The following is a 25393-nucleotide window of genomic DNA, read 5'->3' as shown; positions in this document are numbered from 1 at the left end:
GTCTCCCTTATTACCCTCCTTTCCCAGGTGTCAGACCTGAATCTTGGTCTGAGGACCCTCCCTGGCTCCCTACTTCCCTCAGCCTCTTACATACCTAATACCTTCTTTGCATCCACCTTCCCAAAAATCCAAACTGACACAGAGGGAGAATCAGGGACAGTACCAGGGAATTTAAACAGACAAGAGACATATCTAAAACAAGAAGGAGCAATGTCCTGGTGATAAAGCAATAAGCAGAGATTAGATACTAAGGACCTTTTCACTGACATGCAAGGATAATCTTTGTCTTTGGAGACCCTGGAGTGCCAAGATTTTGTTTAAAGATTTTTCAGCTGAAATCACTGCAACAAGTGATAAGGCAATTTAAACATTACACACACACACACACACACACCACATCATCTTGGGGTTCCTGGGGGACTACCTACAACCCTGCTCTGTCTACTAAGATTTCAGCAGCTTTAACTATAGATGGGGCTCCTCTGTACCATCTGTTCTTCCCACTACCTCATGGTGTTTCTCACAGATACTGCCCTCAGTGGCTTTGTTCTCACTTACACATTTTCTGAGTTTGAGCATTTTGACTCTTACATTTCACTATTTGGTCTCTTTGGTTTTCGGCTTGGTAGGGTTTCTTTTGTTGCTTTGTTTAAGGTTCTGTTTCCAAAATCATTTTCTAGGCAAAATAGGGAGATATGTAACAAAGCTGCTACTATACTCCTATTAGAGCTGGAAGGTGTGTAGTGAATGTGACTCAGAGATGCAATGTTAATTCTCATGTGTCTGAGCAATAAGAAAGATAGGCATTTTATGCACTTTAATCTAGAGTTTCTAACATTGTATTTGGATGCCAAAGCCAATGAGGATGCTTTTGACATGTAAAATTAATTTATATTATTATATTTTCAACATCAATCCTAACAGATTTATGTAGAGATTCTCAAGGAGGAACTGGGAATAGGGTAGTGGAGGAGGGATGGCCTCAAATCAGCTCAGAATCACTGCCATGATGAATCAATGTCCCTAAAAATAATATTTCATACCAAATTTGTTACAGAGAAGATTAAAAAACAATTGCTTTAAACTCTCCTTACCCAAAGGGGAAGGTGAATAAGGCCTAGAAGACCCAATAGACAGTCTTCGTCCAACTGTCTGAGCTGTGTCTGCTGGTGCAGGGGAGCCAGATCCCAACCGGAGGAAGCCCATGGGACTGGTGTTAGACCTTTGTACCACAGCAGATCTAAAGAGAAAAAGAGAATTATTCCTTCTCTGGCAGGTTCTAGGATTTCTTCTTTATTTCTGTTTTTTTTTTCCCCCTCCCTGAAATTTTCTAACAATAAGCCACAAAGAAGAGCTTTTAAAAACAGGTAACAGTCACATGGAACAAATATAAAATATAAAATGATATAAGGTAAAGTCTACCTATCCCCACTGATAAATTCTAAATATTTTCCCAATCTACTGGAAAGGTTACCACTGTTTTTTATAGTGTATCTTTCCTGAGTTCCTTAATGTACACACAAGCACTTTCACCTTGTTTCAACACCAAAGGTGATATATTACATACCAATTATTTTCTTTTTTGGGTGGGGGGCAGTTACCAGAGATTGAACTCAAGGGCACTGGACCACTGAGCCATGTCCTCAGCCCTATTTTGTATTTTATTTAGAGACAGGGTCTCATTGATTTGCTTAGCACATCACTGTAGCTGAGGCTGGCTTTGAACTCACAATCTCCTGCCTCAGCCTCCCGAGGCACTGAGATTACAGGCGTGCGCCACCGTACCTGGCTACCAATTATTTTCAATCTTCTGGGTCTTAGGTCCAAAGATCCCAGAGCATTTTGTTTATGTAACCTTATGTACTGATCTTAATGTATTCAAAATAAAATTCAGAAATTTAAAATTTTATAAATTCACTAAAAATAATTAACATTACATTTAATATAATATTATGAAAATATGTATTTTTCCAAAACAAATTAACATGACATTATTATACATTTCTGCAAATCTCTAATATCTGGTTTAACAGAAGACATTTGGATTCTCACAACTGATTCTGCAGTCTGTTACACAATATGTCATTCTAAGGTAAGTTTTCCATGAAGAAGATCCAGCCTAACACACATATGTACAAAAAAAGGAAGGAGTATTTCAGTCTTTTCAAATCAATGATACTCTTCTTTTTGATACTAAACCAAACCTCAATAAGTGTTGGTTTTATCTAAAAGATTAGTTTGGTTGCAATGGGGAATCTGAAACTATCTCCTTGAACTCTTTCTTTTTTTAACAAGGGATTGAACCCAGGGGCACTTAACCACTGAGCCACATCTCTAGCCCTTCTTTATATTTTATTTAGAAACAGGGTCTTGCTGAGTTGCTTAGGGCCTAAGTTGTTGAGGCTGGCTTTGAACTTGTGATCCTCCTGCCTCAGCTTCCTGAGCTGCTGGGATTACAGGTGTTATGGGCCAAATTATATGTGCCTTGACCAGACAAAATCCATTTTACCCCAAGACTCCATTTAATAAAAGAAATGCTTCTCCTATGAGAAAACACTGCCTCTGCCACCTCCTGCTGAGCACACACATAACAATGTATGGCAGTTAAAAAAATTTTATGTATTATTAAGAAATGCATTTCTAAGATGTTCTTTTTTTGTTCCCATTTTTCTTGGGCAGTATACTATACCCCGAACTGGATCATTCAGACCTACTTCCTAGGCTGCTATGATGTTGACTTACTGGTAGCTTGTAGGTTTTGGCTATAAAGAAGATACCCTGCCTTGTGCAAGGGGTCAAGGGGAGCAAAGTCGACTTGGTCACTGTCCCTTGGCCTGCAAACGAATAAAGTCCCATGTCCTGCTTCAAGACTGACTCGGTGATTTATTTCAAACATACCACAACATTTAGTCAGGGTTATGGCTTCCAGGCACACAGGGATTTAGAGGCGCTCTCCTTTCTAGTTGTGGGATCTCTTGGTCTTCTGAGGGTCTAGGCTTTCTGTAGTGACCGATTTGAGCCTGCCCATGAGGGAGGATGTGCAACTGCATGTGTCTGGAGGTACCTCATCTGTTCTCTCCTTTTGATGTTTCGCAGGGTGTATGAGGAGATCCAGGGCTGTGACCCAGAGGGCCGATAAACAGACTGTGATCTTCATGGTCTGACATCTGGGTATTGGAGGAAAGAGTGTCTTATCCATGCTCTGTCTCTTACCTAAATCCAGAGAGCCAGTAAATAGACCATGGTGACAGTCTGGTGTCTGGGGATGGAAGACAGGATATTGGTCTGTTTGTACATGTCTGTCTCTGTTGGTCCACATCTGTTTCTTGTTTGTTCATGAATTTTTGCCTATTGTTTTAATTGTTAGCCTTGTCATGGGAAACCTAATCCAAACCTGGCCTGATTACCAACTGAGGAAAAAATGGTTAAAAAGCCCTAGCTCACTAAAGCTTACATTGGAAAGTGAACAACTGCTGACAGACTCAGCAGGGGACCAATCTGAAAACTTCTCCCTGGCTACAGCTCAGGGAGAAAAATGATTTCAGGGTTGTCTTTCTCTGTCACTCTCTTTCTCACTCTCTCATGCTAAAATAATTAACAGCCATATCATTTTGTCTAGGAAAAAACTCTCAGGCCTACATTTGGCTTTTGCCTCTTAGTCAACCCCAGATATTCACAGAAAACTCCAAAACCTTAAAGAATTTGCAGTCATGAATACCTCTCAACTATTAGAGGCAGCCCAAAGGTTTTTCAACAATCATGACAGCCCAGCTGATAAAGCTGCACAACACCAGGATAAAAATTTTGGTGGCTGCTGTCCAAGAGACCAGACAAACCAGTTTAGAATCAGATTTGATAGAGAGAAAGAAAGAGAGAGAGAGAGAGAGAGAGAGAGAGAGAGACAGACTTCTGGGCCCCTATGAGTCCACAAGCCCTCATTTCTTTTTTCGAACTCTTTTCACCTCTGATGAGCAAGACCACAGAGGACAGAGGCCTGGTAGGCTTTTAAAATTCTGTATTTTTTGAGCTCATAATTTTGATCCAGCATGCCTAGGTTAATGTGTTTTTCTGATCAGACCTATTTTATCCAACTATAGAGGTTCTGTTTTACATTCTGCTTCATTCAGAGGCCAGTTTTGTTTTTTTGTTTTTTTCAGATTTGGTATATCCATTGGACAGAATAGGCACAATGCCTAAATCCAACGGAAATGTTTTATTTTGAAATCCTACGAAAAATAAATAAATGCACTCTGTCATAAATCATATTCATCTTCATACTAGCCCAGTAGCAAAATGTAACGTTTAAGCTTCTTTGCACAGGAAGGAGCCCATGAAGAAAGAATAAAGTGTCTAAAACTTTCTAAAGTCACAGGCCAATTTACAAGGGTTAGCTCTCAATCTAATAGGTTGGTGTGAGTATACTATGCATACAACCAGAGATACGAAAAACTGAGCTCTATATAGGTAAAAATTGTAAGGCATTCCACTGTTATGTATAAATTTAAAAATTAATTAATTCAAAAAAATAAGCTACAAGGCCTTTGTTTGTTTTGTGTGTGTGTGTATATATATTTTATATATATATATATATATATATATATATATATATCAGTTAATTTTCATGTCTACATGTGTTTAGAAAATATAAAAGGGTTTTAAATTGCTTTGTGCCATCATTGGGAAAAAGGTAACGAAGAGTTAGAAGTCCCAACAGGTATAAACAAATAAAAGTCAAGATATCTTTAAAGTTACTAACTCACAGTTTGTATTTTTTTTTCTAGATGGTCAAACAACTGATAAATTGTTGATGTCTACAAAATGTCTAATATCCATTGTTTCTAGGATTTTTCTTCAATAAGGAAGAGATGGCTGATGCTGCTCAATACACTTGTCTGATATCTTGGTTTTTAAAAATAAGTAAATTAGATTTGACACACCTGAGATTAATCATAAATGTATTTGTTAAAAACATCTGATTAATTTACAAAGTTAAAATACTGTTACTCTTAACTCCTTAAATTCCATAGGGTAATATAATTAAATATTATTGGTATTTTCACAAACTGATAATAAAAAAATGTTCTAGGTATTAAAATATATTTAATAAAATATGGGAAAAAACACTTCTAGGTAAGAAAGTCTTTATGTGGTAAAAATAAAGTTGTAATACATCTACATAAACAAGAGAGTCTAATTAAGTGATAAAAAGGTCTGTATAAATAAAAGGCAAATTTCAAAAAAAAAAAAAGGTTTGTGTGTAACTAAGTTGATTATAAGTAACACAAATCAGTTAAAGCTCCAGGTTTTTCCCCAAGATCAAATATTAATGTACTAATATAAACCAAAGTTTAATCTGTTAAAATAACAAGAATTTCTTAAAACATTAATTTACTCCTAACATTGTGTCTGTTATATTTCATTCTCTAGAGCAACTAGTCTGAAAAAATTAGGGTTTGTACAACTCTGATTAAACAACAACTATTATTTTAGAGTATTATACATTACAAAGTCTAAATTTTCTTTAAAAGCTAAACTAGGTTAATAAAAAACATCAATGTAATTATGATGCTATTAATCTTCTTTACATATTAAATGTATTCATATCTTCCAGGTATACACGTCTTTAAAGTAAAAGGTTTAAAAGAGCATTTGGGAACATTTATAAAATGGTATCTAAGAAAGAGGCAAAGATCAGTGGTTGAGTGCTCACCTTGCACATATGAGGCACTAGGTTTAAACCTCAGCACCACATAAAAATGAAATAAAGATATTGTGTACACCTACAACTAAAAAATAAATATTTTTTTAAAAAGAGCATTTTATCAAGCTGGTGTTCTCCAAACTGAAGTAGTCTGTAATTGTAATTTTAGGCTTATAAAAATAAGAAGTTTAATTGGAGATTTATTTATATCATTTAATATTCTGTAATCAATGTTCTGTGATCAAGGGGATATAAAAAATTTAAAGGTATTTTCAAAAGACAATGAGAGATTGATCTGTTTAAAGGTTAAAAATGTAAAACAAAAATATTTTGCCACTTTTCCACACAAAAGAAAAACTTAAAAGCTCTCTCAGCCTTTGATTCATGTTTTAAATATAATGTTATATTGTGTTAACTAACATTTATATAGACTCAGGAAACAATATTATGTAAACTTTATAAAATGGATCTAAGAAAGAGGCAAAGATCAACTTCAGAACTAGAACGCTTCACCTAAGATTTGTGAAGAACCCCACCTTACCGGAGTAAAGGTTCTGCCTCCCACCTTACTACATGTTAGAATGGCTTCAAAATAGGCCAGGCTTCAGCTCATTTAAAGTTATATTCAAAAGATTGATATTTATTGTAAAAATTATTGTGATCTCAAACAGGGGATATAACATATAACCAGCCAAGGTTCAAGATTGTATACAAACTAAATATGCTTTTAGTCTTGTTAATTTCATTTTAAATTTTCCTTGCAAACTTTAACTGCTATCTGCTAATGCCTTATAATAACCTAAGTTAATATGAGATATTAGGCCATCATCTATACACAGTATATAATGTTAACTTCCAGTACTAATACAGACCCCAATTAAATAAAAGGGGTAAAAATGACTGTAAAGTTTTAAACATTAAATTTAAAGCCCAGTATTCATACATTAAGACTTGTAGGACTGGCTTGCTGGATGTTTAAGACCAAGGCTTAAAGATTAAGGTTAAAATAAAAAGGGCCAACAAAACCAATATTTGGTTCTTGCCCTCTGAGTCAGCTTGAATCCAGGGGACAAAGGAACTTTTCATCAACTCTGGGTCACATGAACCTCCCAATCAGGGAGATTACTAGGACCCCAAAAAAGAAAGCTAATCAGTGCCCATACAGCAAAAGAGGAGGATAACTGGAAAATGCAGACATCCCTGACGCTTCCAAGGGAAGCCACATGGTCAGCAAAACCTTGAGTTATCCTGGTGGATGGCATTAGCAGAACTAAAGGCTGCTCATAAGTTCCCCAGAGTGACCCACAAGGGAACAAGTAACCCCCAAGGAACAAGGTTAATTTGACCAGCTTCATCTTAAGCACCTAACAAAAAAACAGTTAAAACCAAAACACAGCCATTCCTGGACACTTATAAAACTACAGTTATCTTAATGTAACTTAGAATGTACACTTGGGTTAGCCCCCCCAAGAATAAATGAGACTGGAGGTGACAAAAGAGATTCTTAGGCAGGAGTGCCTGATAACTATCAAGAAAAACTGCCAGAGTCAGGAGTTTTTAGTCAGTTTAAGGCCTACAGATCTTCCCAACCTCCTACACAGATAGGCTTAATCAATGTTTGCTAGTATAATTATCTGGCCCTAAGTAACAAAGATAAGGGACCCCTATTAACCACACAGGTTGTGACAATAAAATATTTTATAAAAATCAGATGACATTAAGCAATTTAACCAAATGTTGTGTTTACTTTCCTGATAACTCTGGCAATGTTAAAGATTTACTTCCCAAATAAAGGCCATGTTAGGCTTTGTTAGGCCTTGTGATGGGAACAATTTCTCAGCTCTTCCACATCCTAAGGAAGAGATTATTGATTTCTATCATCTTTGTGATATTCATTGACATGTTCCAGATGCCCCAACATTTAATCTCATTTCAGTACTAATGTCTTTTTGTTTCTCTCTCATAGAAGCACCCACCCCTAGATGACTTTACAACCTGTTCTTCCCGAACCAGACTTTTAGCGTGGACCCCTTGACTGAACTGATTTCTAAAAGGGGACTCCAAACTGATTGCCCCACCCCACATCACCCCCCTCTCAGCTCAAAGCAGCAAGAGCAGTCATCGCCCTTTTCTCTACAGCATGAAAAATTCCCTAAAATTAGGAAAAGTAGACAAAAGAAAACAAAAATTAAAGAGTCAGTCAGTGTAGATATGTAATCAGATCAGATCACAAAAATAGAGGCCAGTTTGAGTCCAAAAATTTAGAAATTGCCTCTGGGGGATTAAAATGTTAATGCCTCCAGAGCCTTTCTTCCACACTCACCAAGATAACCTGCTCCTGTTGCTAAGTCTCTACAATAGGTTCAACTTAAAGCTCATAAATTCCTTTGAGAAAACCAGCCCCAAGAGACTACATATCTCCAACAACCATTCTAGCCAGAAGACTAGTCTACATCAAATGGTTCCAAAAAAGAAGAACTAACATCCAGCTGGAGGGGACCTTATTCAGTTACTACCCCGAAGGACTCATAGCATGGTTTCACACCTGAGTCAAGACAACAAAAATGTCTCCTGCAGAAGATGGACAGCCCTCTGAGACCCTAACCACCCTCTAAAGATAAAACTGAAAAAAAATGATAATCATGTTTTTCCTCTTATTCAGATTATGTTACAAGGCCCAAACTGCTAAAACAACATATTTTGTTAGTCAAGTAATATATATATATGTGTGGCCATTATAATCCCTTACATAATCAGAAGGTAAATCAAGGGTTTGATTTTTTTTCCAGAAAAGGGGAGAATGCTATGCCTTGACCAGACAAACTCCATTTTACCCTGAGACTCCATTTCATGTAAGAAATGCTTCTCCCATGAGAAAATCCCACCTCTGCCACCTCCTGCTGAGCACACCCTGTCTGACAATGCAGGGTGGTTAAAAAATGTTTCTGTTATTCTTATACAATGTATTATTAAGAAATGCATTTTGGGCTGGGGTTGTGGCTCAGTGACAAAACACTTGCCTCACACATGTGAGGCACTTGGATCCAAACCTCAACACTACATAAAAATAGACAAAATAAAGATATTGTGTCCATGTATAACTAAAATATATTTTTAAAAAGAAAGAAATGCATTTGTAAGATGTTCCTTTTTAATTCCCATTTTTCTTGGGCAGTGTACTGTACCCTGAACTGAATCATTCAGACCCACTTCCTAGGTTGCTATGTATTGAATTACTGGTAGCTTGAGGGTTTTGACTGTAAAAGAGATACCCTGCCTTCTGCAAAGGGTCAAGGCGGGCAAAGTCAACTTGGTCACTTGGCATACCAGTGAATAAAGTCCCATATCCTGATTCAGGACTGCCAGTGATTTATTTCAAATGTGCTACAACACAAGAATACGGGCCACCATACCCAACCTCCGTGAACTCTTGCACTGTTACATTAAACTTCATTGTTCTGCAAAGTATCTTTTACTCTGAATGAACCTTTTATCTGTTCAATGATTTTTTTAACATTCATCATTTGGATAATAATGGTTCATTTAATTATGCAGATATTCCAAATATTTAACGTATAATGTCAAAAAGTCACATTCATACCAAAATGTCACCATCAATGTTAACAGAAATGTCTGGCAAGACTCTTCTGATCACAAGATCTTCTGATCTTCAAGATCACAGGGGTTAATATAAGTTTTCCAAAATTCTACTTTTTACTTGAATGCTCCAATTTTATCATTGACATTTATTGTCACTTATGCCACTACATGGCATATGCCTGTAATCCCAGCAACTCAGGAAACTGAGGCAGGAGACTCACAAGTTGAGGCCAGCCTGGGTAATTTAAGACCCTGTCTCAAAGTGAAAAACAGAAAGGACTGGCATAGCTCTGTGGTAGGGTATCCCCAAGTTTAATCCCTAATATCACCAAAAATTTTAAAAAGACATTTATTGTCACTTGTTTTCTCCAAAGTAATAAAACTTAGTTTATGTTTACAAAACAACTGCTAGAAACATATCATAGTTTGTCAGTCATTCATTGAAGTAAAAAGAGTGCTCTATAAAAAAAAAAGTGATTATTTAGCTTACAATCATACCAGTGCTTTTCCTAAAACTACTGTAATAGCAAAAGTGCTTTATATGCACATTCTATTCAATGATTGTGGTTTTCAATGAGAATTAATTTAGTCCTTTAATAATTTGTCAAGGACATTCCTTTATAACACAAGTATGTGGTGGTAAAGAGCCTAAAGACTGACAGTACAGTTGAGTGTCATCACCCTGGTTCAAGTTAAGGCAACAGCAGTATTACTCATCTTTGTTTTCTGCATCATCAGTGCATGTATCATGCAGTGAAAAAAGGAAACAATGTCCTAGCACTATTATGAAAACACTGTTAACCTCATGGGTCACTGCTTGATATACTATAACCATTCTTTTTTTTTTTTCTTTTTCATTTTATACTATACTATAGTAATTTTTCTGCCTCAATACAGAGCTTCCTTACCCTTTTGGAACAGAAGATACATAGGAATCCATTGTCTTAGATGAATTATAGCAAATCAGTGAGCAGTTGGTGGGCAGTTGGCTTCTTTTTCATTCTTTGCTATCATAACAGTTAATAACTTTTTATATATACAATTTTATATTCATAGGCTATATATCTAGAATATGTAACTGACTAGGTACATGTATATGTACAATAAGTTACCAGAAGTTGAAGTGCTAATTCCTCCACTCTACTTGAGTTCTCTGAGATTCAGGTCTCTCTGGGGCTAGAGGCATAGTGATTCTCATTCTGTCAGAATCCTTGATTACATGCACATTTATGTCTGCCTGCTAAAGCAGGAACCCTTCCTCAGTCCTCTTCATTTCCAAAAAATTTACTGGAAACTGTCACCAATAAATATTTTTTTGCTTATTTTGCTTATTTTTGTGGACTCAGACTTTGTTATTCTTTTACTATCATCTCAATGGGGTCTCAAAATGGGAAATAAACAATATATAAATAATTTACTGCAATTTGGGATTTCATTTTTTAACAAGCTCTTTCTCAAATTCTCAAAAGTAATTATACCTGTGGGCAAATATATTTATATATTTGAAATTAACAGATTTTCAGTAAGAAAAATAAAAGGTTTTTAAAGAAACAAATTTTAAAAAAGGAATCCAGACACTGCCTTACCTTGGAGAACCATGCGGATTTGTGCCAGAGCTGGCAGTAGATGTTAGATTCTGTTCAATGCGTTGATAATTCCTTATTTGAGTAGGAACTGGAATTGGGGCTGTTTCACTGTGAGGTGACACAGTTGGTTGACACTGCCTGCCACCATAATTTATCAAAAAAGGAAAGAAGTATCAGAAAGACTGCTTTTCTTTCATTTGACCTGTCAGTGATAGAAAATTCTAGAAAAAGCCAAAATGATCACTTCTGTGTGTGAACAAGAAATAATCTTGTTAAAAATTTAAAAATCCAATACACATCCACACCAACATCCACACATATATACATCTTCATCTATAACTCTCTTGGCATTCATGTGCATATTAAGAACTAAGAATTCTATCACAAACCTGGGGAAAAATTCCCTTACAACAGGCAAAGTCAGCAAGATTTTCATCCACTCACAGTGTGCTTTTCATTAACATATGAAAGGAAAAAAATTCTATGAATAAGAATTCAAGAGCAGAGATGACTGGAATGTTTACAAGTCATGCATGGAGTAAACATTCTCAAGGAACTCTTCTTAAAGACTGAAAATATTGTATAACTCTCAAAACATAGAACTACCAGGAAGTCCACATTTTATAACTCTCAAAGCGTAGAGATGATCTGAGGTCTACATTTAACTGTCAGTTATTTGGTTTCTTTAATAGCTTCTTACTTTTCATAAATTCAGAAATAGTATGTCCTCAGACGACTTTCAACTTGTTTTACAACATATCCAGAAATATATTAAGGATAATACTGGGCCTTAAGAAAGATGATTTATTTCATTCTTCTATCCTACAATTCTAAAAAAGAGACATGCATCTCACTTTTTCTCAATTATAATTCAGACATAACGAGATTAAGCTGGGCACAGTAGTGCATGCCTATAATCCCAGCAATTCAAAAGGCTGAGGCAGGAGAATTGCAAGTTCAAGACCAGACTCAGGAACTCAGAAAAACCCTGTCTCAAATTTAAAAATAAAAATGACAGCCAAGTGTAGTTCCAAGTACCAACAAATTAAAAAATATATGTATATTAATATATATATATATATATATATATATATATATATATATATATATACACACACACACACACACACACACACACCCAATCACACAGCTGTCATTCAAACAAACAATATGGTTATTTTCTGAAGTATTACTTTAGAACTTTTTGAACCATTAAAAAGTATTTTATATTGAAATAACAATTTCATCTGTAGCACAGATGTTAGTTGTTTTTCAATATTTATTTACCCATTATTTCTTATTAACAGAACTCAGAATGTATTGATGTAATATGTATCTAGTTAAATGACATCATATCCCTAACTCCCTTATAGCCAAGGGTAGCCACGTGTTTCTTAGCCAATGAGATGCAAATGGAAGTATTTTGTGCATTATTCCTTCTTCCTGCCCAGAATGTAAGTATGCTTGCTGGAGCTTTAGCAGCTACCTTGGAACCACAAAGAAAAGGTCAAGAGAACTCAAGATATTCTCTTTCACAGAAACAAAGGCAACAACTATTGATCTTGGCTTTTTTATTTATTTTTTTTTAGTAATATACAACACCAGGATACACCCTGAAATTATCACAAAAGCATGGAACATGATTCACTCCAACTCAGTCCCCAGTACTTCTCACCCACATCTAGCTCCCCTCCCTCCACTCAATGGATCCCTCTTCAATCCATTTACATTTTTTTTTAATTATTGTCCTGTCAATACACCCTATGCTGGGACCCACTGTACACATCCATGCACATAAAAAAGTTCATCAGATTCATTCCACTGTACTTCACTTTTCTTTTCCCTTCTTTCTCCCTTTGCCTACTCTACTTATCTTTCCTCTATTTTGATGAAATTCTCTCTCCTTTTTTTTCTTAATTCCCATCCCCTCTTTTCATTTTGGATTAACTTCAACATATTATAGAAAACATTCAACCTTTCAAGTTTTGGGAACTGGCTTATTACACTTAAGGTCATGATGTCATTTTTCATTATGGGTAATATTCCATTGTGCATATACATCACATTTTCTTTATCCATTCATCTGTTGAAGGGCACCTAGGTTGGTTCCATAGCTTGGCTATTATGAATTGTGTGACTATAAACATTGATGTGGCTGCATCACTGTAATATACTAATTTCTAATCTTTTGGATATATATGGAGGAGTGGGATAGCTGGGTCATATGGTGGTTCCATTCCTAGTTTTTTGAAGATTCTCCATACTACTGTCCAGGGTGGCTGTACTAATTTGCAGTCCCCACAAACAATGTATGAGTGTACCTTTTCCCCCACATTCTCAGCAATATTATTTGTAATTGCCATTCTGGCTGGAGTGAGATGAAATCTCAATGTAGTTTTGATTTGCATTTTCCTAACTGCTAGAAATGCTAAATATTTTTTCATATATTTCTTCTTTTGAGAATTATTTATTTTCCATTACGGGGAGTTACCGGGCATTGAACTCAGGGGCACTTAACCATTGAGCCACATCCCCAGCTCTATTTTGTATTTTATTTAGAGACAGGATCTCACTGAGTTGCTTAGTGCCTCACCATTGCTGAGGCTAGCTTTGAACTCACCATCCTCCTGTCTCAGCCTCCCAAACCACTGGGATTACAGGCATGTGCCACTGCACCTGGTTCTTTTCCATTTATTGATTGGGTTACTTGTTTTTTTGGTGTTGAGTTATTTGTACACTCTGGATATTAATGCCCTAATTGAGGAGCAGGTGGCAAAGATCTTCTCCCATTCTGTAGGGTCTCCCTTCACACTCGTTTCCTTTGCTGTGCAGAAGTGTTTTAATTTGATGCCATCCCACTTATTTTTTTTTTTTTTAGAGAGAGAGAGAGAGAGAATTTTTTTAATATTTATTTTTTTTTTTAGTTTTCGGCGGGCACAACATCTTTGTTTGTATGTGGTGCTGAGGATCGAACCCGGGCCACATGCATGCCAGGTGAGCACGCTACCGCTTGAGCCACATCCCCAGCCGCCCACTTATTTTTTACTTTACTTCTTGCTCTTTGGTAGTCTTCTTCAGAAAGCTAGTTTCTTGGGGCTGGGGATGTGGCTCAAGTGGTAGCGCGCTCGCCTGGCATGCGTGCGGCCCGGGTTCGATCCTCAGCACCACATACAAACAAGGATGTGTCCGCCAAGAACTAAAAAATAAATATTAAAAAAAATTCTCTCTCTCTCTCTTTCTTTAAAAAAAAAAAGAAAAGAAAAGAAAAGAAAGCTAGTTCCTGTACCAACATGTTGGAGAGTTGGACCTACATTTTCTTCTAGCAGTTACGGGGTTTTTGGTATAATTCCTAGGTCTTTGCAGGGTGAGAGAGAGGAGTCAAATTTCATTATTCTACATATGGATTTCCAGTTTTCCTAGCACCATTTGTATAAAAGGCTACCTTTTCTCCAACATACATTTTTATGTGGATTTCTTTCCATGTTTTCTGCTCTATTTCATTGTTCTTCATGTGTATTTTCTTGTCAGTACCATGCTGTTTTTGTTTCTATAGTTTGTAGTATCGTTTAAGGTCCAGTATTGAGATGACTCCTGCTTTGCTTTTCCAAAGACTACTTTGCCTATTTTGGGTTTCTTATTTTTCCAAATGAATTTCAGAATTGTTTTTTCCAGTTCTGTGAAGAATATCATTGGAATCCAGACCAGGATTGCATTAAATCTGCATAGTGCTTTTGGTAGTCTGACCATTTTGACAATATTAATTCTGCCTCTCCAAGAACATGGGAGGTCTTTTCATCTATTAAGACCTTCTTCAATTTCTTTCTTTAGTGTTCTATAGTTTTCATTGTAGAGGCTCTTCACCTTTTTTTTTTAATTGATTCCCCTTTTTTTTTGAGGCTACTGTGAATGGGATAGTTGTCCTAATTTCTTCTTCAGCAGATTCATCATTTAAGTATAGGAACACGATTGATTTATGAGTAATGATTTTGTACCCTACTACTTTCCTGAATACATTTATCAGTCTCATAAGTCTTCGGGTGAAGGTTTTTTTGGTTTTTGTTTTTTGTTTTTTGGGGGGCAGAGGTGTCTTCTAAATATATGATCATGTCATCAGCAAATAGAGATGATTTGAGTTCTTTTCCTATTTGTACCCCTTTAATTTCCTTCTCTTGCCTGATTGCTCTGGCTAGAGTTTCAAGGACTATGTTGAATGGGATTGGTGGAAATGGGCATCCCTGTCTTGTTCCTGTTTTTAAAGGAAAAGCTTTTAAGTTTTTCTCCATTCAGTACTATGTTGGCCTTGGGGTTTGTCTTATATAGACTTTACAAATGTTGAGGTAAATCCCTCTATCCCCAGTTTTTCTAGCGTTTTAAACATTAATAAGTGCTGTACTTTGTCAAATGCTTTTTCTGCATCTACTGAGATCATTATGTGATTCTTGACCTTGACGCTTTCATTTATTAATTTCTATATATTGAAGCAAACTTAGCATCCCTGAAATGAAACCCACTTGATCATGATGCACTGTTTTTAATGTCATCTTGTATGTGGATTGAAAATATTTTATTAAAAATTTTTGCATCTATGTTCATCCAGGCTATTGGTTTAAAATTTTCTTTCCTTGATGTGACTTTGTGTGGTTTTGGCATCAGGGTGATACTACTTCATAGAATGGGTTTGGCAGAGTTCCATTTTTTTCTATTTCATGGAATTATTTGAGGATTGGTATTAGTTCTTCTTTAAAGGTCTGGTAAAATTCAGCTGAGAATCCACCAATCTTGAGCTTTTCTTTGTTGGAAGGCTTTTGATAGGCCACTTCAATTTTGTTTTAGGGGACAGATGAGGCAAGACACCAAAGACAGCAAAAAACAGATTTATTTGGCTGCAGCCAAATTCAGAGGACAAAGCTCTCGCTGTAATCAATAGCCCTAAACCCCAAGTTCAGGGAATTTCAGAACTTTATACCCAGTGTGTAAGGGGAAGGGCTCAGAAGTTCACAATCTACAGAAGTTCACACAAAGGCAGCTTTTTCTTTCACCATTCTAGGCAAATTAACCCTTCAAGGACATTGCCTGAGAAGGGGAGAGCTTCTTCTCCCCTTTCTTCCCACCCCCTGCTAGCTGTTACTGTGTTACATCTCCTCTTTGAAATGTAAACATTTCTGTTAAGCTCGGAAAGGCTAGAGGCCTCATTAAAAGAAACTGTTTCCCTTATCATATTTTGCATTTGTAAACACACTCTACAAACTATTATATATAGTTCTATACTACTATATATAATAGTTTGAGATAGTTACTATACTAGATAGTCCATAAATGTTTGTGAAAAAAATAGTAAAGAGGTTTTCGTTTACTTCTAAGAATTTTTTTCTCCCCTGATTTCTCTGCTATCCATTCATCATCACTAAATGCTGTATTATTTAATCTCCAGGTATTAGAGTGGTTTCTATTTTTTATCTTATCATTGATTTCTAATTTCATTCCATTACAATCTGATAGAATGCAAGGTTATTATCTCTATTTTTTATATTTGAAAAGATTTATTTTGTGACCTAAAATATGATCTATTTTAGAAAATGTTCCATGTGGCCAGGCACAGTGAAGCACGCCTGTAATCCCAGCAGCTCAGGAGGCTGAGGCAGGTGGATCACGAGTTCAAAGACAGCCTCAGCAATTTAGCAAGGCCCTAAGCAATTCAGTAAGACCTGGTCTCTAAATAAAATATAAAAAAGGCTGGGAATGTGGCTTAAAGGTTAAGTGCCCCAGGGTCTAATCCAGAGAGAGAGAGAGAGAGAGAGAGAGAGACAGAGAGAGAGAGAGAATGATCCATGTGCTGCTGAGAAAAAAGTAAATTCTGTGAGGGATGTAATATTCTGTAGATGTCTGTTCAGTCCATATTATTAATTGTATTTTTTGGTTCTGTAGAATCTTTGACTTCTCTTGATGTGAGCAAACTTCAGTGTTTAACCACACAACAGTCAGGACCCAGTTGTTTATAGTCAAGTGGAAATACTAAGTGATTCACCAATTAGTGTGCTTCTATATGCTCTATTTTTCATTTAGGTATTTCCATTAAGTATCTTTTTACACAATGTTTAGTATTTTCAATATCTGCCCATCTCATTCTGAGCTTTGCCTGCAATGGTTTGTTTTGTTTTATTTTGTTTTGTTTGGGGTGGGGGGGTGGTACCAGGGATTGAACCCAGGGGCACTTAACCCCTGAACCACATCCCCAGCCCTTTTCATTTTAAGACAGGATCTCAGTTTGCTGCTTAGGGCTCACTAAATTACTGAGGCTCACTTTAAATTTGCAATCCTCCTGCCTCAGCCACCCAAGCTGCTGGGATTATATGCATGCACCACCTTGACCGGCTAGTTTGCCTGCATTCTAAAAGCAGGGGGGAAAAAGAGAAAAGAAAAACAAATATCCACCACCTGAAACTTTACTAACCAGCTCTGGTGCCTATAAGACAATACACAACCTAAGTTTCTTCATTAAAAATAAAAAGACAATCAGTACAACCATCAGTTATCAGATACAAATAAACAAGTGGTATCTTTCTATTTCAACTTAAGAAATAAATAAAAACTTGTTTGAACATTCATTCTCTGGAAGTACACTGGGAATTCTTTTAACTTACACATTGTCAAGTTCTAATATCTCCCCCATACTATTAATCTCCAAAGCAAAGTTAAGAAACTACATAAAGGTACCCTACGATTATAAACCCAGCAACCTCATAATTCAAAGTACCTCTCTCAGAGAACCCCAGTGAGCTTCTCTAATGACTCTAATTCATCTCCCTATCAGCATATGAAGAGAACAGCCATAGCCAGTATTTTGTAAATGTTGTCTAAGTCTCTGGACAGGACCTGCAAATAGGCTTGATCAGAATCTAGACAGTCTTCCCTAGTTTCCGGAATATGTAAGAATTTCAAGCAACTCAACAACAAATCCAATTAGAAAATGGGTGAATGGGACCTGAATAGACATTTCTCAAAAGAAGATATCCAAATGGTCAAATATATAAAAACATAATCCGATGTCACTAATCAATAAGAAAATACAAATAAAAACCACAATGAGTGCCTAAAAGAAGAAAAAGTACGCCCAAATCTCCCACCATGTCAGCCTAGGATTTGACTTTCTTAACAAGACTCCTAAAGCACAAGAAATAAAATCAAGAATCAATAAATGGGATGGATTTGGGGCTGGGGTTGTGGCTCAGTGGTAAAGCACTTGCCTAGCATGTGTGAGGCACTGGGTTTGATTCTCAGCACTATAAATAAATAAATAAATAAATAAATAAATAAATAAATAAATAAAGGCCCATCAATAACTAATAAAAATTTTTTAAATATTCTCTTTTATTGCTGAGTAATATTCCATTGTTTATAAATGACACATTTTTAATCCATTCATCTACTGAAGGGCATCTAGGTTGGTTCCACAATTTAGCTATTGTGAATTGTGCTGCTATAAACATTGATGTGGCTGTATGCCTGTAGTATGCTGTTTTTGTCCTTTGGGTATAGATTGAAGAGAGGGATAGCTGGGTCAAATGGTGGTTCCATTCCCAATTTTCCAAGGAATCTCCATACTGCTTTCCATATTGGCTGCACCAATTTGCAGTCCCACCAGCAGTGTATGAGTGGTACCTTTTCCTACACATCCTCACCAACAAGTATTGTTGTTTGTCTTCATAATAGCTTGCCGCAGCCCGGCTGGCTGGGCAAAATAACAGGGGGTGACGAGCAACTTGTGTAGATTGATACAGCAGGAGTGGGAGCCGTTTATTGTAAGAAAGGAGGGGTATATATACATTACACACAGCCTATCTTAATTAACATAAACTAGATACAGCAGTCAACCAATAAGGAATCTCCACATTTATTGGCTTGCTGGCGTTACTTCACAAACCACTCCCTCTGGCAAAATGCCAGGCGCCATCTTGACTTGTTTACAGACCCTAACAATAGCTGCCATTCTGACAGGAGTGAGATGAAATTTTAGAGTAGTTTTGATATGCATTTCTCTAATTGCTAGAGATGATGAGCATTTTTTCATATATCTGTTGATTGATTGTATATCATCTTCTGAGAAGGGTCTATTCAGGTCCTTGACCAATTTATTGGTTGGGTTATTTGGGTCTTTTTTGGTGTTTGGCTTTTTGAGTTCTGTATATACCCTAGAGATTAGTGCTCTATCTGATATGTGAGGGGTAAAAACTTGCTCCCAAGATTAGGCTCTCTATTCACCTCAGATTGTTTCTTTTGCTGAGAAGAAACTTTTTAGTTTGAATCCATCCCAATTATTGAGACTTAGAAGAGATAATGCTAAGTGAAGTTAGTCAATCCCAAAAAACCAAATGCCAAATGTTTTCTCTGATATAAGAAGGCTGATTCATAGTGGGGTAGGGAGGGGAAGCATGGGAGGAATAGATGAACTCTAGATAGGGCAGAGGGGTGGGAAGGGAACGGAGAGGGCAGGGGTTAGAAAAGATGGTGGAATGTGATGAACATCATTATCCAAAGTACATGTATGAAGACACAAATTGGTGTGAATATACTTCGTACACAACCAGAAATATGAAAAATTGTGCTCTATATGTATAATATGAATTGTAGTGCGTAAAAAAAACTAAGAAAGAAAGTCACAAATAAATAAATAAATGGGATGGAGTCAAACTAAAAAACTTCTTCTCAGCAAAGGAAACAATCAAGAATGTGAACAGAGAGCCTAGAGAATGGGAGAAAATCTTTACCACATGTACCTCACATCGAGCATTAATCTCCAGGATATATAAAGAACTCAAAAAACTTAATGCCAAAAAAACCAAATAGCCCAATAGGCTAAGGAACTGATCGCACATTTCACAGAAGAAGAAGTACAACTGATCAACAAATATATGAAAAGATGGTATAACATCTTCAGCAATGCAAATCAAAACTACTCTAAGATTTCATCTTACCCCAGTCAGAATCGCAATTATCAATAATACAAACAAAAATAAATGTTGGCGAGGATGTAGGGGGAAAAGTAGACTCATACATTGCTGGTGGGAATGCAAACTGGTGCAACCATTATGGAAAGCAGTATGGAAATTCCTCAAAAAACCTAGAATGGAACCACTATTGGACCCAGCTATCCCACTCCTCGGTTTATACCCAAAGAACTTAAAATCAGCATATTACAGTGATGCAGCCACATCAATGTTTACAGCAGCTCAACTCACTATACCTAAACTATGGAACCAACCTAGGTGCCCTTCAACTGATGAATGGACGAAGAAAATGTGGTATATATAAATACGATGGAATATTACTCAATCTTAACGAAGAATGAGATTATGGTATTTGCAGGTAAATGGATGGAGCTGGAGAATATCATGCTAAGTTTAATAAACCAATCCCAAAAAAACAATGGTCAAATATTTTCTCTGATATATGCATGCTAATTCACAATAAGGTAGGGGCTAGGGAAGAATAAAGTTACTTTAGATTAGGTAGAGAGGAATGAAGGGAGGGGAGGGGTTATGGGGGTAGGAATGAAAGTAGAATGAATCAGACATTATTACCCTATGTACATATATAACTACATGACAGGTGGGATTCTACATAATGTACAATCAGAAAAATGAGAAATTACACTCAGATGACATATGTATGGTATTAGAAAAGTGCATTCTACTTTCATATATAATTAGAATAAATTTTTTTTAAAAACCACAGTGAATTAACTGTGGGAGACCAACCTTACATGTGACTGAGTCACACTCCCCGGCTGGGTGTTGAGGCGCTCAGTCACAGAAATGTGGCAGAGCTTTCCCCACCCTTCTTGGGTGCGAGGGTCGGTGTTTCATGCATGGGTGTGTCTTGCTATAGCTGCATGGGTGAAGCTATGCTCACCTGTTCCTTTGTAATATAATCCCTTGCCCTGTTTAGGATAGAATCTTCCATGGAAGTGCCTTGTGTGTGTCTCCTTCTCTTACTGTGCCCTTGGGTGTGGCCTACCCAGGTATCAGTCAACCTGCTGACAGTGGACATCATGAAGATAGATTCAGCCCCCTGAAACCTGACCCCTTGCTTCATTTGAATAGCTTTTCCTCAATAAAAGGGGTCAGCGCATGCTCTCACTCTCTCTCTTTCTGCGGACCCTTAAGGTCAGAGGAGCCGTCATAACAACCCCAAAGAAAAAGGTAATTGTGTCTCTTGTATGGTTATTTCGTGCAGCCCAGTTAGCCCAGTTTAACTGGAGTGACCCCTGAGCCTTTTAGTCACTAGAACAGAAACCCGGCAGTTAACATCTCACCCAAAAAAGAATGATTATTGTCAAAAAGACATGTATTATCAAAAAAAAAAAAAACAATAAATGCTGGTAAGGATGTAAAGAAAAGGAACTCTTATATACTACTAGTGGAAATGTAAATTAGTAAACTATTATAGAAAACAGTATGAAGTTTCTTTAAACAAATGAAATAGAACTACCATATGACCCAAGAGTACCACTACCGGTTACATACCCAAAGGAAATGAAATTAGTACATCAAAGAGACATTTGCACTTGCACATTTACTGTAGCACTCACTATTCACAATAACCAAGATACAGAATCAACCTAATTGTCCACTGATATGTCACTGGATAAAGAAAATGCAGTACCATATACACAATGGGACATTATTCAGCCATCAAGAGATGAAATCCTGTCACTTATGGAAACAGATGGAACTGGAGGACATCACCTTAAGTGAAATAAGTTAGGCACAGGAAGACAAACACTGCATGTTCTCACATGTGAAAACTAAAGGTGATCTCAAAAAGAAAACAAAAAGAAAAAAAGAGTGAGAGAACAGAATAGTGGTTACCCAAGTCTGAGGAGAGTACGCAGGGGAGGGATAGTTGGAAATAGGATGGTGAATGGCTACAGAGGTACAACTGGATAGGAGGAATAATTTTTATGTTCTATAGCACAAAAGGATAACTATGGTTGACAATAATAAATTGAACATTTCAAAATACTTGAGAGAGGAATCTGGGTTTGTTTGTTTCCTGTCTGTTCTGTTTGGTGTGGCATGGTACTAGGGAATGAACCCAGGTCTGCCTCTGAGACATATATCCAGTCCTCTTTATTTTTCATTTTGAGACAGGGACTCACTACATTGCCCAGTTGGCCTCAAATTTGAAATCCTCCTGCCTCAGCCTCTAGAGTAGCAAGAATCCCAGATGTGCACCACCATGCCCAATAAGAGAGATTTTTGAAAGATCTCAATACAAAGAAATTATATAGTTCTGCAGTTATAGGTATGCCAATTGCCCTGATCTGATCAGTACATATTGTATACATGTTTTGAAGTGCCACACTGCATCCCATAAATACATACAATGAATTCATTCCAATATAGAAACTACACTAATTTTTAAAAAGAATAAAAGAAAAGAGTCTTCTCTGAATTTCCAGTTAGATAAGATCACTGCTACCATTTTTCTATCTAGCTTTATATGAACCATCATTCAACTCCATGAGCCCAACGTGAAAAGAGAGGTCTATGTATGTCCTGAGTCTCCAGAAGTCCTGCAGTTTAGATGGTTTACTATGAAGACTAAGCAGTCTGACCACAGAGTAGCACAATCACATATCATTCTATCTACTCTCAAGAATACTGAGCTGCAGAAAAAATCAGGTGAACGGTCCAGCAAGAAAAAACAGGGGCTGTGTTTGCAGGTGGCCTTCATCAATGGCTGGTAACAACTAGTCTCATAATTCTGATACACTAACTTCATGCCTTTGCCTACTTTTTGCCTGGATACACAAGGAATGGATATTATATTCCAGTTTCTACTGGACACTGTCATATACACAATGAAGAAACCATTACCAAGAAATGTTTCTTTAGAAAGAAGTTAAAGGATTATTCAAATAGGAAGAGAAGATGAAAGGAATCAAAAATTATTCAAGAAGAAAAAAGAGCAGCAAATCAAAAGCAGCAAAAACTAGCACTGTGCAATTAATGCCTTTATCCTCTAAAAAGGCAGCAAACAAGTTTGTATAAGACTTGTTTACCTCCATGGAACTCACACCATGTACCAAGGGACCTCAAGATGCCACTGCTATTCAAGGGATCCCCTAGAGTACATCAAATTTTTTAAAAAGACACACGGAGACCTAACTACTATTAGTAATGTAAACTAAAAGTACCAAGTTGTTTGAATGGAACTTCTTAATAAATTGTTATATTCCTATTAGCCTAGAAACATCACTAAAAAAAAATTACTGAGACATTAAGGGAACCTCTAGTTGAACCTATTTTACAATAAACTAACATCCCACAATTCCAAAATTCCTAGACTCAAATTTGGAGCTCTTTTTATACTTTTTTCTGTTTTTCCTATTAAAAAAAAAATTCCTTCAAAGTAGTAAAAAGCATGTTATGGTTTAGATATGAGGTGTCCCCCACAAAAGCTCATGTGTGGGAAAACACAGAAAAAGTTTAGAGGTACAATGACTGGGTTATGAGAACTTTAACCAAATCAGGGCATTAATCCACCTGAATGGATTAATTGAGCAGTAACCATAAGGAGGATGAGGCTGGAGGAGGTAGGTCACTGGGGGCATGCTTTTAGGGTACGCATTTTGTCCCAGAGCTTTCTCTCTGCCTCCTTGTTATCATATTCTGAACTGCTTTCCTCTGCCAGACCCTTTTGCCATGATGTTCTGCCTCATCTTGAGCCTAGAGCAATGGAGTTGGCCATCTATGAAGTGAGACCTCTAAAACATGAGCACCAAATAAACTTTTCCTCCTCTATGTTGTTCTTGTCAGGTTTTTTGGTAATCTGACCAAAAAACTCACCAAAACAGAGCATCAATACTATTTAGAAGCAGTGTAGCAAGATTTCATGACTACCTGGTAAGCATTCATGAGTGACCTAGGAGCCATGTATCATCCAGCTGGCATCCAATGAAGGTGAGTAAGCATCAATAATGCCAAGTACATGTATATAGGGTAACAATGGCTGTCTTATTCTACCTATATACTTGTATGATTACACTGCTGGTGTGACTCTGCATCATGTATAGCTAGAGAAAGAAGTTGTGCTCCATTTGTGCACAATGTGTCAGAATGGATTCTACTATCATGTATAACTAATTAGAATATATATATATATATCAAGAACAACTTTCTATACCCTTTTTAAAGACAGATGAAATGAAAACCTCAGAGGAGGAGGTATTAAGTGGAACATTTTACTACTAATATTTCCAAAAGAAATAACTATCCATTTAAGTGTTGCTCACAACACTGCCTAATTATATTTTATAGCACTAAGCAATACTTTCCTGAAATGGCAGGCTAATTTTGTGCCTAATAATCCCAGAACACTGTAGGCCAAAAACTTTAGGTCTTCAAAGACTTGTGAAGGCTTTAGTTATACAACATGTGCGTGTTTGTCCTCAATTATGTTCTCTAATGGATGCTAGGAAGTAAAATTCTATATATTGAATTATGTTTTCCTAATACAAAATTCTATATCCTAAATTATATTTTTCTAAATAATATTGTAAGACTAGAACTACTGCCAAGCGCGGTGGTGCACACCTGTAATCCTAGCAGCTGGGAAGGCTGAGGCAGGAGGACTGCGAGTTCAAAGCCAACCTCAGGGCTGGGGTTATGGCTCAGTGGTAGAGCGCCTGCCTGGCATGTGTGAGACACTGGGTTCAATCCTCAGCACCACATAAAAATAAATAAATAAAATAAAGCTATTGCGTCCAACTACAAAAAAAAAAAAAAAAGAATTTTTTTTTTTTAAGCCAGCCTCAGCAAATGGTAAAGCACTAAGCAACTCAATGAGACCCTGCTCTAAATAAAAAACAAAACAGGGCTAGGGATGTGGCTCAGCAGTTGAGTGTCCTCGAGTTCAATCCACTTTACCAAAAAAAAAGAAAAGACTGGAACTACTGTTTCTAGGAATTTTTCTCACTCTTAGACAAAAATCACTCATTTCAACAAAGTATTTCCAAGAAATTTCAATGAGCTAGGCTCTAGGAGAAGAATTAAATATACCATGTTATGGTTTAAATCTGAAATGTCTCCCAAAAACTCGTGTATTAAAGCTTGGTGGCCACTGGGAAGTGGTGGAAGTTCGAGGATGTGGAGCTAGCTGGAGGAGGTGGGTCACTAGGACATGTCTTTGAAAGGTGTATTTTGTCCCTAGCCCCTTCCCCTCCCTCTCTCCTTCAATCTGCTTCCTCACTGCCATGAGGTAAGCTGCTTTGCTCTACCAATCCCTCTGTGCCACAAAGCTCTGTTTTACCACTGGCCCAAAAACAACAAAGCAAAGCGACTATGCACTGAAATCATAAGCTAAAATACACTTTTCTTCCTTTAAGCTGACTTTCTCAGTATTTTGTCACAATGAGAGATATCTTAGCACATACCACTACTAAAATTACAGAGATTGTCAGGCAATCCGAACCACTGATATAGATACAAAATCTTAATGGTTT

At 36.8% G+C, this 25393-nt stretch overlaps 1 protein-coding gene across 5 annotated transcripts in view; it reads right to left on the bottom strand.

Annotated features, from left to right (window-relative positions):
- Positions 1 to 25393, bottom strand: part of Ulk2 (unc-51 like autophagy activating kinase 2) — a 96350-nt gene that overhangs the window by 16745 nt on the left and 54212 nt on the right. For 4 of the 5 annotated variants that reach the window (XM_058572020.1, XM_046422055.2, XM_058572022.1 and 1 more), the window contains 2 exons: positions 10888 to 11025; positions 1095 to 1240 (listed from right to left, as the gene is read on the bottom strand). In XM_058572020.1, coding sequence (XP_058428003.1) covers positions 1095 to 1240; positions 10888 to 11025 — 284 coding nt within the window. The remainder of the gene's footprint in view (positions 1 to 1094; positions 1241 to 10887; positions 11026 to 25393) is intronic. The other variant, XM_046422056.2, reaches the window with a different exon arrangement.

Source organism: Marmota monax, unplaced genomic scaffold (assembly GCF_021218885.2).
Source record: "Marmota monax isolate L192 unplaced genomic scaffold, Marmota_monax_Labrador192_F-V1.1 WCK01_AAM20220418_F8-fsc00311, whole genome shotgun sequence".
Classification (NCBI taxonomy): Eukaryota; Metazoa; Chordata; class Mammalia; order Rodentia; family Sciuridae; genus Marmota; species Marmota monax.
This window is presented reverse-complemented; position numbering and strand designations above follow the sequence as displayed.